At 52.0% G+C, this 14,327-nt stretch overlaps 6 protein-coding genes across 6 annotated transcripts; 3 read left to right on the top strand and 3 right to left on the bottom strand.

The window, feature by feature from the left end:
- Positions 1-58: 58 nt before the first annotated feature.
- HD553DRAFT_338466 (Muskelin N-terminus-domain-containing protein) lies at positions 59-3,402 on the bottom strand (the record flags this gene model as incomplete). Its single annotated transcript, XM_046182348.1, has 14 exons — positions 59-268; positions 350-575; positions 630-677; positions 746-1,193; positions 1,363-1,658; positions 1,714-1,870; positions 1,933-2,287; positions 2,349-2,426; positions 2,488-2,509; positions 2,568-2,582; positions 2,651-2,676; positions 2,736-2,937; positions 3,013-3,212; positions 3,289-3,402. 14 exons carry the CDS (start codon positions 3,400-3,402, stop codon positions 59-61), a joined length of 2,397 nt encoding a protein of 798 aa, XP_046040403.1.
- A 160-nt stretch (positions 3,403-3,562) lies between these two features.
- HD553DRAFT_15627 (uncharacterized protein) lies at positions 3,563-5,441 on the bottom strand. The gene is made up of 3 exons (XM_046176787.1): positions 4,988-5,441; positions 4,125-4,923; positions 3,563-4,061 (listed from the first exon to the last, which is right to left on the bottom strand). Exons 1-3 carry the CDS (start codon positions 5,170-5,172, stop codon positions 3,675-3,677), a joined length of 1,371 nt encoding a protein of 456 aa, XP_046040404.1. The 5' UTR covers positions 5,173-5,441; the 3' UTR covers positions 3,563-3,674.
- HD553DRAFT_15564 (NUDIX hydrolase domain-like protein) lies at positions 5,256-7,075 on the top strand. Its single transcript, XM_046176782.1, has 9 exons — positions 5,256-5,466; positions 5,542-5,650; positions 5,709-5,810; positions 5,868-5,886; positions 5,960-6,013; positions 6,075-6,183; positions 6,241-6,419; positions 6,495-6,575; positions 6,639-7,075. The coding sequence occupies exons 1-9, from the start codon at positions 5,376-5,378 to the stop codon at positions 6,891-6,893; spliced, it is 999 nt and encodes a 332-aa protein (XP_046040405.1). The 5' UTR covers positions 5,256-5,375; the 3' UTR covers positions 6,894-7,075.
- On the bottom strand, positions 6,735-8,114 carry HD553DRAFT_15585 (60S ribosomal protein L17). Its single transcript, XM_046176786.1, has 4 exons — positions 7,995-8,114; positions 7,437-7,924; positions 7,262-7,360; positions 6,735-7,178 (listed from the first exon to the last, which is right to left on the bottom strand). Exons 1-4 carry the CDS (start codon positions 8,044-8,046, stop codon positions 6,969-6,971), a joined length of 849 nt encoding a protein of 282 aa, XP_046040406.1. The 5' UTR covers positions 8,047-8,114; the 3' UTR covers positions 6,735-6,968.
- Positions 8,115-11,048: 2,934 nt separating this feature from the next.
- On the top strand, positions 11,049-12,865 carry HD553DRAFT_347238 (uncharacterized protein; the record flags this gene model as incomplete). The annotated part of the gene is made up of 9 exons (XM_046183282.1): positions 11,049-11,246; positions 11,320-11,372; positions 11,464-11,519; positions 11,593-11,642; positions 11,706-11,861; positions 11,943-12,082; positions 12,212-12,416; positions 12,493-12,555; positions 12,645-12,865. The coding sequence occupies 9 exons, from the start codon at positions 11,049-11,051 to the stop codon at positions 12,759-12,761; spliced, it is 1,038 nt and encodes a 345-aa protein (XP_046040407.1). The 3' UTR covers positions 12,762-12,865.
- A 203-nt stretch (positions 12,866-13,068) lies between these two features.
- On the top strand, positions 13,069-14,201 carry HD553DRAFT_303335 (DNA-directed RNA polymerase i 13.7 kda polypeptide). The gene is made up of 4 exons (XM_046178860.1): positions 13,069-13,270; positions 13,531-13,658; positions 13,756-13,851; positions 14,005-14,201. Exons 1-4 carry the CDS (start codon positions 13,129-13,131, stop codon positions 14,041-14,043), a joined length of 405 nt encoding a protein of 134 aa, XP_046040408.1. The 5' UTR covers positions 13,069-13,128; the 3' UTR covers positions 14,044-14,201.
- The last annotated feature ends 126 nt before the right edge of the window (positions 14,202-14,327 follow it).

The following is a 14,327-nucleotide window of genomic DNA, read 5'->3' on the forward strand; positions in this document are numbered from 1 at the left end:
GCGCGCAGGTGTATATACCCCAAGTCCTCCTCGACAAGTACATACTGATCCTGGCCTCTCAGTCAGAGGCCCGGATGCGACTCGAAGCCCGACTCCCGGCGCCGACAAAAGTCGTCTCTCCTACATTGGGTCCCCCCAGGCGAACAAGTGGGTTTTCCTCAACAGCAAACATGTTTGCATCGTGGGCAAGGGGTAAGAGAACAGCTGCGGGCAGCTCTTTCGTATGTTCGGCCTTGACGGGTTTGGCGAAAGAAGCAGCTCGGATACCCTAGGTTGGATGGAATGGGCAGGTGTACGAATCTTTTGCGGCAGACAGATCCTATTATTGTAGTGGCAGTAGCCCACCTACACTCTCCTGAGGTTGGGTATATCGACGGTCAACGATATTCGAGATCTCCTCAAACACCCGAAGACGCGCTCGCCATGTCTCCGTCTCTTCGAAGACGGTACTTCGGATGATCTGGGCGGTCAGGTGCTTGATATCGGTAGCGTCACTACCTGACACGTCGTGTAGGGGTCCCTTGAGGTAAGCTAGGGTCTCCATCGTGTCCGATGTTCCCACCATTTCCATGAACCTTCAATTGATTATTAGCGGAAAGTCAATCTGCTGAATGGCGCAACAAGCTTACCTTTGTCGGCGCAACGCTCGCAAAGCGGTCGTTCGGAATGTATCGTATCTGCAACGATCACACGCAAAGACATCAGACGCCGTGGAGACGACACGCAACTCTCAAGCTTGACATACCTTCCTAGACGGATTCGCTTGCAGTGTAGATGTAGTCTGTCTGATCCTTGCTGTACCCACAGCTTGTCTTTGCCGTAATCGTTTGGCGCGAAGTCCAAACTGACGCCGCGCACATCGAGGCTCTTCAAGCTGTCCGGGAGGAGTCTCTTCCGGTTCCAATCGAAGACATCCACGGTGATCGCAGAGTCAAAGCCGGAGCGGAAAACCAGCACATCGTTCGTTGCTCGATCCCGCGCGAAATGAACGTTATGATGCCTCAGCATGCTATCGTATTCCGGATAACCTGTCCGCAAGATATCTGCCGCCGCAATCATGTGGCGAAGAATCGCTTCCGCCGCGATATCGTCATCGTGAATCGAAACGTGACTTTGCTCTAGCTCTGACTTTTCAACCGAATCTCCCCTATGCAAAACGGAGAACTTGAGCCGGACGAAACCACTGGCGAGAACTGGTCAAATTCACCGAGAGTGTGATCGCCAATCTTGCAGTTGAAAATCCCATATGCTGGAGTGAAAGCCTCGCCTGGAGCAACAGTAATTGACAACTAATCCTCCTGCCGTAGCTAGCGTTGTTCGAATTAGTATCTGGACAGAGAACCAGTTTTGAAGCCGGCTCACACTTCATATCGAAAACTCTTGGTCGTGGAAGTCTGAGGCCCCCAGCACAAGGCATCGGCAGGTTGACCGCTTTCCATTTGCGTATTGTCGTCGAATATAGCCAGAGAGTAGTCTCTTCTGCCGAACCTTTTCTCTCTTCTTCGATATCGGTGACTAGATCGAGCATGTCCGGTGCAAGCATTCCGAAATCGGCGACTGGCGTGCTTTTCGACCCGTCCTCAGGTATCGCCTTTAGTTCTGACAAGCATCGTCCAGGCATTTGCTCCCCATAGGCGGCAGGGTACACCACCATTGCACTAGCGAATCGCAGTCGGTCTCAACTCCAACCTATTGCAGGCAAGGATAACTCACAGGTGTCCCTCAGCAACTACCATATACGGCTTTACGCCTGCCCTTGCCGAGGGAGGCCAGGGATCTTCCGGACTCTCCCTCAAGATCTGTATCCATTGTATCGTATCCTCTACGAGCTCGGCTCGCCAGAGATCATCCAGAATGTCGCCGTAGCGGACTGAAGCGAAGCAAACATACTTGACAAGCCAGTAAGACGCCAACGAACAGCCACTGACTCACAACCCCCGAAAAGATACAGCTCGTTCCCGTCATTGGCCAGAGCGAAGAATTGTCGCCAAGGTGGTTCCTCTGAGCCTGTCAACTCTATGGGCGTGATTTGTATACTGTCGAGGCCGCGCATATGTCTGGCGCCCAAATCCAGCTCGATGATGTTCTCGATATGTCGTTCGCTGGCATCAAAATCTCCTTTCTGCACCAGATCTTGAAACAGGCATGTTAGGGCTGGATGTTCCAGAGGGTGTTTCGGATATCCTGGATTCTCATTCAGCGCCGCAAGCAGAGCTGTGAACGCAGTATCATATCGTTTGGACCGCAATTCTTTGAGGACGATCCGATTTGCTTGTAACGCTTGAGACTGAAGTCGAATGCAGCAGATGTCAGCAAGGGTCGGGCTTCACATTCATGTCACGGTTTACCTCTTCCCACGACCTGCGAATTGATTCTACCTTCCTCTGGTCGTTTACCCCCCTCAATTCGATATGCCAGAGGCTTGTCTAGACGACAGTGTGTGCTCAGCATCGAGACCGCAACTGTTCGCAACGACTCGAATCTCACATTGAACCGGGGCTCATAAGCTCTAGAGAAAGGTAGGTGGGTCAGTAGCGACCGTATGACGGCATGATTTCGGGACTTACGGTCCAGGACATATCCTAGCGTAAATTAACGATCCTGTCAGCTACCCTAGACGACTGATAACCAGGATATGGAAGAAGCTTACTTCACGTAGCGTACTGCAAAAGGCAGCTGTATTAGAATGCCAATCAGTTAGGGAAAGCTGTGAAGCGATAAGCTACAATACACACCTCGCTATTTTCGATCTCTCTTGGATCGCGATCCATGTCTCCATGCCAGACAGCTCCCTTGCTCCGTAACGAAATGCTTTCCGCTACCGAGTCATTCCTGAGTGGAGAACCCCCCACTTCGTACAGATTCTTCGGTGTTGGCCCGGCGTATATCTTGACCCATTGAGCGTTACAGGGATGTGCTTTGATTGCCTTTCCGAATCTGCAGGAGTCTTAAGAACAAAAGGATCAACTTGTCAGCTCTGGCCAGAGAACGAAATCGCAGCTCGCAATGAACGCAAACGTACTTAGGACTGCCCATTGCTTCAGTTCCAGCAATACAAAAGCAGAATCTCGGGAGCCAACAAGATTCGTAGCCTCCGAGTGGCCTTGTACAGGTACTCCAGCTGACCAGCGGGAAGAGAGATCGGATGGCTTGTTGACCAGAAGATTCTGAGGCGAGTAGCCTGTGGACGAGGGTGAGCTGTCAAAGATGGTCTGCAGGGTATTGCAATAGTCTCAGTATGATATCCAGCATCTTACGGCGTCTCTCGAGATATGGTTGTCGTCTTACATATGGTAATATGGCAGGGGTAAAGAAATCGCTCCCAGCCGAAGGAATCGCTTGCATCGCGCGATCACTGCTGGCGCCCGAACGCTCGCTGGCACGGCTTGCTACAGTGGGCATGACTTCCTTGGCTATGGAACTATTCTCGATGAAGCTTTACTGACGAGAAGCCCGGCTATTGAAGCATCGAAAGGTCGAGATCAAGGATGCGAAGGAGCCTTTGGAGGAACTCGGTGATCGGGTATCGCACGACCAAGAGCTTTGTTTACTTTGTGATCGACCTGGGCTTGCGTCGACGCAGTCCGATTGCATATATCGTTTATTGCGGATGATTACCTAATTATAAATCAAGAGATGCAACAGCGTCGATCTGGCCATACATGGACTCATGCTCAGAATGACATGTCCACCTTGCCCACGTCCCACTCCCTTGTCGCCCCCGGCCGAGTATACACGTAACCCCCAAACTTCTTCTTGTCCTCTTCCTCCTCCTCCGCCCTTCTTCTCTCCTTGTCCTTCCTTCGTTTGCGTTTCCTCCTCTCCCTGGCCTCGCTGTCTTCAGAGCCATACCCAGAAGAAACAGACCCCGGTGATCGAGAGCGGTGCCGAGTGTGCCTCTTCGTCTTATCCTTATCTTTCGACTTGCGCTTGCCAGACCGTTCGCTGTCTCGATGCTTCTCGGACCGAGACGTGGTTCTGATGGGCGAGATGGATCTTTGTCGGCGGTGCGACGTGGTTGGCGGGGGTGAGGCAGAGAACCCAGGTGATGAAGCTCGTTTCTGCGGTCCGATCACGCGTCAGCGCGCAACTCGACCATGACGCAAGCTTTTCGTCTGAAATACCTTCTTGCCCTTCTCCTTCAGAACGGCCAGCATATTATCCCACCCGACATCGGGTACCAGACCAGCTGACGGGATCGGTAGCACACCAGTAAAGTCCAGTTGCGGATCGTAGGCTTCGTCGAAATAACGATCCATCTTGGATTGGATCGGCGGTGCCGGACGGTCGTCAACAACGGGCGCAAGAGAAGTACGACGATCATCTGATCGCTCCAAAGCCTCTGGTTTTCGCTCCGCCGGAGCAGCGGTGCCTTTTCGCACTGCGTGTGAACGTGACCGGCGGTCAGACGATGTGCGGTCCCGCCGTCTGAGGTGTCCGCGAACATCATCTCGACTGCTGGACCTTCTTCTCGCGCTCCTGTCGTCTCGAAATCTCGCTGAGGTGCGAGGGCGGCGCTCGTCCCTGTCCTCGCTATCATAGCGATCTACCCGATCACGATCCCGTCCAGACTTGTCGCGCTCCTCTTGACGGCTCCTTTGTCCTGAGCTACTTCCCTGCCTATAATCTCTTTCCCGCTCGACTTCAGACTGCCTGGTTTTCGAGGTACTGGCCGCCCCAAGAGCTCCCCCGAACAGGCGAGCCGCACCCGCCGGTCTCGCCGGGCGGGCTGAAGATGAACCCCTATCCTTGCCTCTGTCCCTCTCAAGATCCCGGCTGGAAGGAGGTAGGAGCTCTCGACTGGCTTCCTGTGCAGCCAGAGCCTGTTCTCGCAGCAAAGCGGTATTATGCCCATCTACCTGACGGATGACCGACGACAAGAAACGCTTGTTCGGTTTAGGCAAAGAGGATGCCGCTGAAGTCCTAGTCGATATCGTCCAGATGGATCAGCGTCATTCAGCCCCCTTCCGAAGCAGACGCTACTCACTCTTGTCTCACGGAATCCAGATAGACACCGATACCGAGCTCCTTGAACCTGGACTCCTTTTCCTTGGCCTCCTTGACGAGCAGATCTGCCACATGCTTGTCGAGCTCCGCGTCGGTGATGTCCTTCGGGATCGAGGCGGCAGCTCTGATCAGCTCGTTGACGATCGACTGACTCCCGGCCGGCATGGCAGATACACCGAGTACCCAGAGCGGGATCTGTTATCAAGACCGGTAGCGACCCGAGTGTTTATATCGTTCTAGGTTTCTCAAGATCTCAAGAGCTGTGGAGGAGGACGGAGGGAGATCTTCTGCTGCCCCCCCCTGCAAGCAGCCTAGCCAGCCTCCACCTTCGCGCGACTGGTGGGATCGGACATCAAGTCGTCATCTCGATGATCGATCATCGACCTACTACCCTCACCCATGACCTCGATGCCATCCACTTACTCAGAATTGACACAAGTATGAGAGGTAAAGGTTTATGTAAGTACCTGTGAACCAACAGGTAAACAGCGAGCACGAAGCTGGACTGACCGAGCAGCGCTTCGTCCTCTATAGCACTCAAAGACGCATCGGGGCTTCCTCAGGGTATTCTCGACAAGTTCAGTTCAGGCGCTCAAGGATGTATCAGGAAGCTACAGGCCCATCGTGCTGTTACCAACATCGAGTGAGTATGATCACGGTGCAAGCTCTATGCAGCCAACTGATAGCTTGTCTATCTCCAGCTGCGGTCATTTGCAAACTGCTGCAGTGCTCGTAGCGTTATATGAGACGGCTGAAAAGGATGGACTTCGTGTTTTGCTGACTACCCGGGCCACGACGCTGAGGTGTGTATCTCGTTGCGGAATCCTCAGATCCTACCACTGACCAGATTTGTAAACTAGGAGTCACCCAGGTCAGACAGTACGCCATGTTTCTGAATACGGTCATACCGTTATGACGCTTCTGCTGACGAATCTCGCGCTGCTTGTTTTAGGCTCTTCCCGGTGGTAAAGTCGACAAGACGGACGTCGACGCAGACTATGCAGCCGTAAGCTCGCTTCACTGTTCTTCACAGGGACCGCAATGTGTTGAAGAATCGCTGCTATTAGAGACGAGAAGCCTACGAAGAGGTCGGACTCCCGCTCGGCTATCATCCTGACCTGCACAAGATGACCGAGCTCGAACCTTTTCTCTCCAAATACAAACTCGTCGTGTTCCGTAAGTCATCTCATCTATCCCAAAGAATACCACATGCTGATCTCCATGACGATCTAGCCGTCGTCTACTTGATCTCGAACCCTGCTCTGCTGGAAAGCCTCGTGCCTAGTCCTGACGAGGTCGGGGCGATCTTTGACATTCCGCTCGAATACTGTCTGACGGCCGTATGGCCCGGCGATCGAAGCCTGCTCAGCAAAAAGGGAAGCGATGACTGGCCTTACGAAGATGATTATTACGTGAGTTGAGCATGCGGGTAAGCAAAGGATATGTCAGGAATCGTAGGCTCATACGCAGATTCTTCATGCTGATAGGCGCGGACTGATGTGAGCTGGATGATCGATGGGGAATATGAATACCGTATGAACCGATTACGGACATCTAAGACGCCTTTGGTTAGTCTCTCGCGCTCCAACAATTCGCTGACCAGAGCTAACAAGCACGCTCAACGTTCACAGAAAGGTCTGACCAGCGATGTCCTCATCTCGGTCGCCGAGATTGCCTTCGAAACTCCCAGCACGATCCCCCGGTTCGCACCCAAACAACTCCCGTTCAAAGAGGCCATTCAAATGGCTGTCGAAGAGAGTAAGAGGGGGTCGGTTGGCGGCAAACCGGAAAGTCTGACGAGAGAGCTGTCCAAGACCCCTGAACCCGTTTCGGCCGCCAAAGGAGGATCTGAACAAGTTCCAGAAGGCCCGGTGCCTGCCTTGTAGATCACGCTTCGAAATCATGCATAAAAGTGCTCCAAAGTTGTATGGTATATTCATCAGTGTCGTCAACGGTCTTCATCAGCTCAACAAGGCCTCGACCTGACGCCAGACCGATTGCGGCTTCTCGGGAGTCTCCGCGTCGAGCCCGTCCGCTGCACCTGCGTCTACCTCTTCACCGCCCAGAGCCCGTCGGATCTCCTCCTTTGTCAACCAGGCGTAATCAGAAAAAGATGATGATGATGTAGGGCTTGGTGCGCCAGCGAGGATGTGAGATTTGAAAATGAAAGTCTGCAAAAGATACGGTCGGATGGCCTTGATTAGCTTTGGATTCGATGTGCTGAAGGAAGAGGAAGAGCGGATCCTCGACTAACTTGGCCGGAACCCTCTGATATCAGCCCAACAGGCTTCCGTGTCACCAACCACAAGTCCATTTCCTGTCCGACTTGTGTTGCTACCGTTCGTGATGCCGCCTAAAGGTATCGATCGATGTCATGACGAGCGTGAGTCCAGCTCTTTATGTCCCGCTCCAGACGACGGTGCGCTCACCTCATGTAGAGCCTCTCCTCCTTGTAACCCGCCCGTAGGTAACGACCATTTCCCACTCTCCTTGTTCTTGACCAGTAGGTACAGGTTCCCATCCCCTTTCCTCTCCAGTTTCTTTGCTGATTCCGACGAGACATCGCTCACGTTCTCTTCGCTTTCCCGTACGTTCAGCTTGACTTCGTCTTCGGCCGGAAGCTCGCCAACGTCTGGCTGTTTCCCTGCGAGCTTTTCTCCGAACACTGCCTTTTCCCGCTGCCACTGTGCCCTAGAGAACCTTCTCTCTGTCAGAGAACCTTTCTTGAAGTAAAACTCGGTCGGGATGGGATTGGAAAGGGCAAGTCGGAGAGAGGATGAGTATTGATGATAGGCTTGATCGAAAGCTGAGGGGGTGGGCGTGAGGAGGGGAGCTCGATGGATCAACATGGCTGCCTTGATATTCGACTTTGAAGAAGAGCTCGACGAAGCCTGTGCATCGGTCGAGGCGGATCGAGCTAGAGCTACAGAAGAATAGGAGCGAAACGTCAGGACATTGGCAGATCGCCCGCGAATGAGACGACTCACCTCGAGCCTGTTTGACGGTCTGACCGACGCTTCTTTTGCTGACCCCTTGCATCTTAAGTTGTTTCCGGTTCCTATGAAGATCTGTGCTATGTTAACCGAGGTCTCAGGGTCTCTAACTTGTCGGGATGAATCATCGTCCGTAAATATAAACTATCCGTAACTGGCCTAGAAAAGCAACATTCAATCGATCATCAGCTCGCGCGCGGTGAATAGAAATTGTGCCAAAAGAAAGCGCCGGTTGATCAAGCGCACAATAACGTAATAGCTGAAACACGGGCAGTGCGAAGCAAGCTGTTTAGAACGCTGACAGCTGGAAATCTCAGCAGAGGCTGATTACTGTGCATCGTGAGGCGGCAAATTCAGGAAAGTAAGGGTGGGTCGGACTCGATCTCGGCAAACAAGGAACTCTATATGGCATGAACTATACTCAGAATTGCGTAAGCTGCGCCATCAGACCTTATAGGTCGTCCTACATACATCAATCGCCGGGAACGACTTCAACCTTTCCATAATAAAGATCCAGTAGCTTCTTTATGACCGCTTCCTAATGTCTCGTAAAACTCCTCCTGCACGGTTGCTTCGTCTCCTGGATGAACGGCCTGCAACTCCTCTAACGCTTCAACAGCATGCAGAACCAAAGCTCGCTGAATGAGTTGTGTGGTTTCAAGATCAGAAAGCTTGTCGATCTCCTTCAATTCGGCAACGATTTCAGAAAGCTCCAGAGCGGCTTGTATGACCTGTCTCTGTTTCTGTCCTGCCGAAGGTTCGCCTAAGTCCTCGCTTAGCTGATGATCTTGAACACCAGCAGCGTCAGGATCGTTCACGATTCTTGCCACTCTCCGTCCCACGAATTCCAGTCTTCGTTTCATCGCTTCCTCGTACGTCTCCCTGGACAAGGCAGGCTTGAGACTATCATGCAAGCTGAACTCGAATGGTTCAATGCCTGAGCCTGATAGCTGCTGTTCTGGTCTTTCCTTTTGAATCGCTTCTGGAACGTACAAAGGTACTTCTTGGCTCTTTCTATCCTGTTCCTGATTCTTGAGGTCCATGTCCGACCCAAGTCTTGGCCACTGAATTGATGTCTCCTCGCACCGTGCGTTATAAGCGCGAATTTCAACTCCAGATGAAGCTTGTGTTTCTTTGGTCATCTCGGTACTCGAAAGAGACACTGGTTGGCAATCAGTTTCATCTGGAGGGAGTTCCCAGCTGTATTTGTAGAACGACGGTCCTGTTAGGAGGGTCTTGCTGCTGTCTTGTTCCCTGCTAGGTAACGAGGACATCTTTTGTTGGCTGAAGTCAACGCGATTTCTCACAAGTCAAGTGTGGCGTGACGAGAATTGCTGATCGCGCCTGGTGAAGCAAGAATATCAGATGAGCCCACACTCCCTACGATATTCCGATTTATATATCGCGCTTGCTCCCACTATACTGTACACTAAAAGACAAACTAATCTAAGGCCTCAAAGGAAATGTTATTCGATATGCATGATGCCTCGATCGAAGACGTGCTTTCGAACGTGTAAGCGGAAGTTCAAAAGCACATATGATTCGCCTTTCAGGTGACCTTATTAGGAAATGACATCGACTCAGCATGGATATCCTCGGAGCCTTGGTTCACTATGGTTGCAGCAAACCAAAACCAAGTCGGATGACGACGATTACCGGGTCTTACATGCGCTATCACACACGTTTGTTGTCATCCATATGGCAATTTCCGCCCACGGGTTTCGGTTTCAGGCGCAGACTCCCCGTGCCTAATATGAGCGTTCCTGTTGCTGCCTTTCAACGACGGCTTTACCTTTGTCGTGTTGAATTGTATCTCAGCAAGTCCACGTTCGTGTCTACCGTGTGAACTCTCGGGATCCCTACAGTACGGAGCAGGTGGAATGCCCAGGTGTTCACCCCTGAGCGATCAAGTGGAACACGAAGGCCATCGAGATGTAGAGCTGCAAGAATAAACATCCGTCGGTAAGATTTGCAGCTATGATAGCCATTGGGGTGGAAACAAAGGAAGATACTTGCTGCGAGTCGGAGTCGAGCTCCGGAACCAGCTCATGACTGAGGACTTTGGGACATGGTTAAGTGTGAAAACTTGATGACATATTCGACCTCGACGTTGTGCTTAGTGAGGATCCGTGTAGGCCCCGTCCAATTCGAGCAGTGCTCATCACAAATCCTCATCAAGCCAGCATATAGCAAATTACAAACGGGTGATCGAGTTCCAACACAGGGCGAACTAAAATCAGCCATACCTCCCCCCCTGTTGAGCTCCTCATTCCGACTTGGATTGACACTGCCTCGGCAATATCGCTTCACTACGGTCGTATGGTCTTGCATGGGATCGCACGTTTTCTCGTTTCTTTGGTCGAGCAATGATTCGCGCCTCAGGCGACGATCATTCACACACGCGCGTCCCGTTGAGAGAGAACTCCCACCCAAGCGAGCTCCCGCGTTTCAGAAGATGTTCCACCCGAACCCGATCGGTCGATCAATCTCTTCCCCCAGAGGAGGAGGAAGAAGAAGAAGAAGGAAAAGAGGAAGGAGAAGAAGAAGGTGAAGAAGAAAAATGTATGATCTTCATACTTTCCGTGGCGGCAGCGCATACGTTGCCGTTTAAGTTTGATGTGTGATCGAAAGACAAGTCGGCCTCTCCCGGCTTCTCGCGAATCTTCGCACAGTGGATATGCGTGAAACGCGCAGCTATTTGCTATAGCTGCTATATCGTTCCGCTCCACGCCACTGTCTCACTGATCATCCGCACTAATGAAGATCATGTCCTTTTCGATCGGTCTCGGATCTCGGACGGACCTCGACCTACCTTTCGGGCGAATCCGCGTCATCAAACTCCATCAAAGGCAGATTACGAGTGAAGCAACCCAATGCGGTCTTCAGGTTCTGTTTCATCACATCATCGATGTCAGGAAAGGGTATATATGCATGAAGGACTCCGGCCATGATCCTTGCAGACACCATTGGACAGCTACACCCCTTCGGTTACACGACCTTTAACGATCTGATTAGCAATTTACCGACCACCATAATCTTACATCCAGAATGTCAACGGGATTACCGCCAATGTCGATTTTGGAACCGCTGATCAAATCGCGGCTCGAGCAGGATCCATGGATGAATCTGGGCGGATTTGTTCTAGGTTACGCTATCGACTCAATCTTCTTCGGGATGATGTGCGTCACGCTGGTAAATTGGTTACGCTACGGTGCTAAGGAGAGCTTGACGATCAAGCTGGTACTTGTGAGCCTACCACGTCTGGGATGAGACCGAGCAGCACTGATCCTCCCTCGCCTCGCCAATGTCGCTTTGCCAGGCCTACTCCATTATCGCCGGGGTGGTAGCTACGGGCTTCAACATGTACATCATGTAAGTTAGGCTTGACATCGATTCTAATATTAAAGAATCTTGGGAGATCTCACCAGAGACTGATAGGCGCTGCTTAATTGCGGGGAAACAGGATTTATCACTTCATGTATCACTTCGGAGACTATGCGCCGTTCTTTCTGGCTGCTAGTAAGCCAGGCCTCATACCTATTCCTGTTCTTAAGCTGACCTCTACCCCTTTTACCACTGTGCTATGGCGTAGAAACGGGAGGTTGGGCATTCATCGGAAGCCTGAGTGTGCCCCAAATCCAAGTGAGTCTCGCCCGGTGCTGTCACATCATGTTTGACTTGAAACGACCCGTATACCTTATCTAGGCGTTTTACGGTATGCGCGCCTTTCGCTTGAATGACAACAACTACATTCTCCTTGTCGTTATCGTCCTCGGGATTCTATGCCAATTCAGCGCTTCTATGGCTTGCGCCGTCATGACCTATTCCGTCAAGGCCGGCGAGCTCGGCAAGCGAAAAGATGTAAGTTGCCTCGATCTCTCACGTTGAAACAAGCCAACTCGTTCTGGGCTTACTTGGGCTTACCTCACGGCTGAAACACAGGCGGTCAAAGTACCGATTTACATTTGGGTCTCATCGACTCTGTATGCCGACGGTCTAATCACGGCGGCGATCATCTACGGATTAATGAGAAACAAGACGGGTTTCGTCGAGACGGAACGACTCATCAACAGATTGATCACGTAAGCCTCCTCATATGTCTCTAACCTTCGCCAGATCTGCTTCTACCATCTACCGCCCTTCCCCGATCCTCACCTGTATCCCATTTTTGTCGGCTGACGACTCCGACTCATCGTCTCTGTCTCATACAGTGTCGCACTCGAGGCCTCCTTACCCGCCACGCTCGTCTCCATCGCCTTCTTGACAACCTTCTGTATCACCGAGAACACCACCCTCTTCATCCTGTTCTGGGAAATGTTTCACCCCAAGGTCTATATCCTCCCGTTCATCGCGGTACTGAATTCGCGCGTAAAGTTCCAAAGAGACTTTGCGGGATTGGCCGGAGGTCATAGTTCGGTCAGTAACCGAAAGATCTGTCGTTGCAGGTGGCAGGGAAGGAAGGCCTTATCTTGCTTCTCGTCACTCCCTGCAGACGTTCATTTTTAATGATAAAGAAGGAACACGAATTCGAGCGAATACTGTATCGACCGTACAGGTGCGTTGGATAATCCAGCCTTATGCAGCCCCGAGTCACGTGGCCATCTGACACAGACTTCCCATACGACGTCTTGCCTATCGCCTTAGGACTACTCGCCCGGACCTGACAACGCCTCTCAGAGGCCCCTGGATGACAGGTCGACCGTTGGTGGCGAGAGTACTACCCACTTGACGACTCCGCCATTTGCCGTTTGTCGGACGTGAGTCCTTGAGCGGGCGATGACCCGCGACGGGACGAGCGATTCCGCTTGATCGTCGGATGATAATTGTGCTGCCTGGGAGCAGCGAGATGTATAAGAAGAACAATGACCACTGTGTATCAGGAGGGAGAGAAATGAGTCGTCCGGGTTTCAGATGGTGACGACGGACATGATGATCATGGAAATATCCGATGTCCGCTTCTTTGCGTGATAAATTTGCTTCCGTGATCAGATGTAGGAAGCATTTCCTTGAGCAGACAAAAGTTCGGTAAGATTCGGCTTTGATTTAGTTAATTAGTCACCTGAACCCACCATACTTCTCTGCATCACAACTTCGTCCCCAACCTGACAGCTCAATAAATTCGAGAAATATGGCCAGCAAACAAACGACGACAAGAGCGGACCGCATCGGATCCCTGCTCTTCTGCCCGGCTTGTGGGACCTTGTTGTCATTACCGGGGGATATGGATGAGATTGCCTGTGAACAATGTGGACGACGGGAACCGGCGAGTTGTGAGTCAGAGCTCAAATATTGTCGGGAGTGTAGAAGACCCGTTGGTAGAGGACGGTATCGGGGAATTGGTTGATGAGGGGAAGAGGAGGATATCATGGGATCTGGCCAGGGAGGGGTAGCAAGAAGAAGCTAGTTGAACGGACAGCTCGAAGACTACCGCAGCTACCCGAATCGACGGTCCCCTCCTCCATGATTCCTGTGTACAATCGCCCCATCCTTGCCACCTCGGATACTGAATATGCCGTCCTTGTGCAATCAGCGTATGAGAACCTGGACGTCAAGACCTACTCGCATCCCAACGCCTTTCCCTCATCATTACGTCAAAAGCGAGCGCTCGTCCAGGGCCACAAGGACGATGGGACTCGACAAAAGGACGACGATCCGGTCGTATGTCGACTTGACTCCACATGCATCTAGAGCGGGATGGTATAAAGGTAGCTGATACTTTTCTTCTCCATGAACGGTTCATCGCCACGCCGAATAGGTCCAGGAGAAGTGCGAAAAGTGCGGGCATATTGGATTATCCTACAAGACGATGCAGTTGAGGAGCGCGGATGAAGGAGCGACCGTCTTTTACAAGGTCAGTCGAGGCTTTTTTCCCCTCTTCTGGCATCCTATAAAGATTGCCGTTGTGCTGGTTGCGCTCGCGGAGTGGGGCTGGCAGAAGGGAATCAGGGTCAAAATCGATATATCGAGGCTGATCATCATCTGTTCGTCTATTACGTACGGCTAGTGTCTGAACTGTGGTGATCAAACTCGACTGAACAACTAGTTTGGGACTGCTTCTCCATCACCTCCGGGCATCATCTTGGCGTATCCTTCTAGCCCACGCCGGCCCCTCTCGATGACTATCGACCTTTTTTGTTGTTTGTATCCTGTACTTGACACGCATCCCTGTACTCCCGGGCATGATCATAATCTCTCGACTGACACCCGCCTATCGTCACGGTGCCGAGAAGGCCAGGTGTTTGCTGCGGGTGCGTGGTGGCTGTGCGGTTTGCTTTGTTGACGAAGTTCCGCTGCGCGCTCGGAATGCTTGAACCAAAACAATTCCAG

The sequence above is a fragment of the Filobasidium floriforme genome (genome assembly GCF_021052385.1).
Source record: "Filobasidium floriforme strain CBS 6241 chromosome Unknown HD553scaffold_1, whole genome shotgun sequence".
Lineage (NCBI taxonomy): Eukaryota > Fungi > Basidiomycota > Tremellomycetes > Filobasidiales > Filobasidiaceae > Filobasidium > Filobasidium floriforme.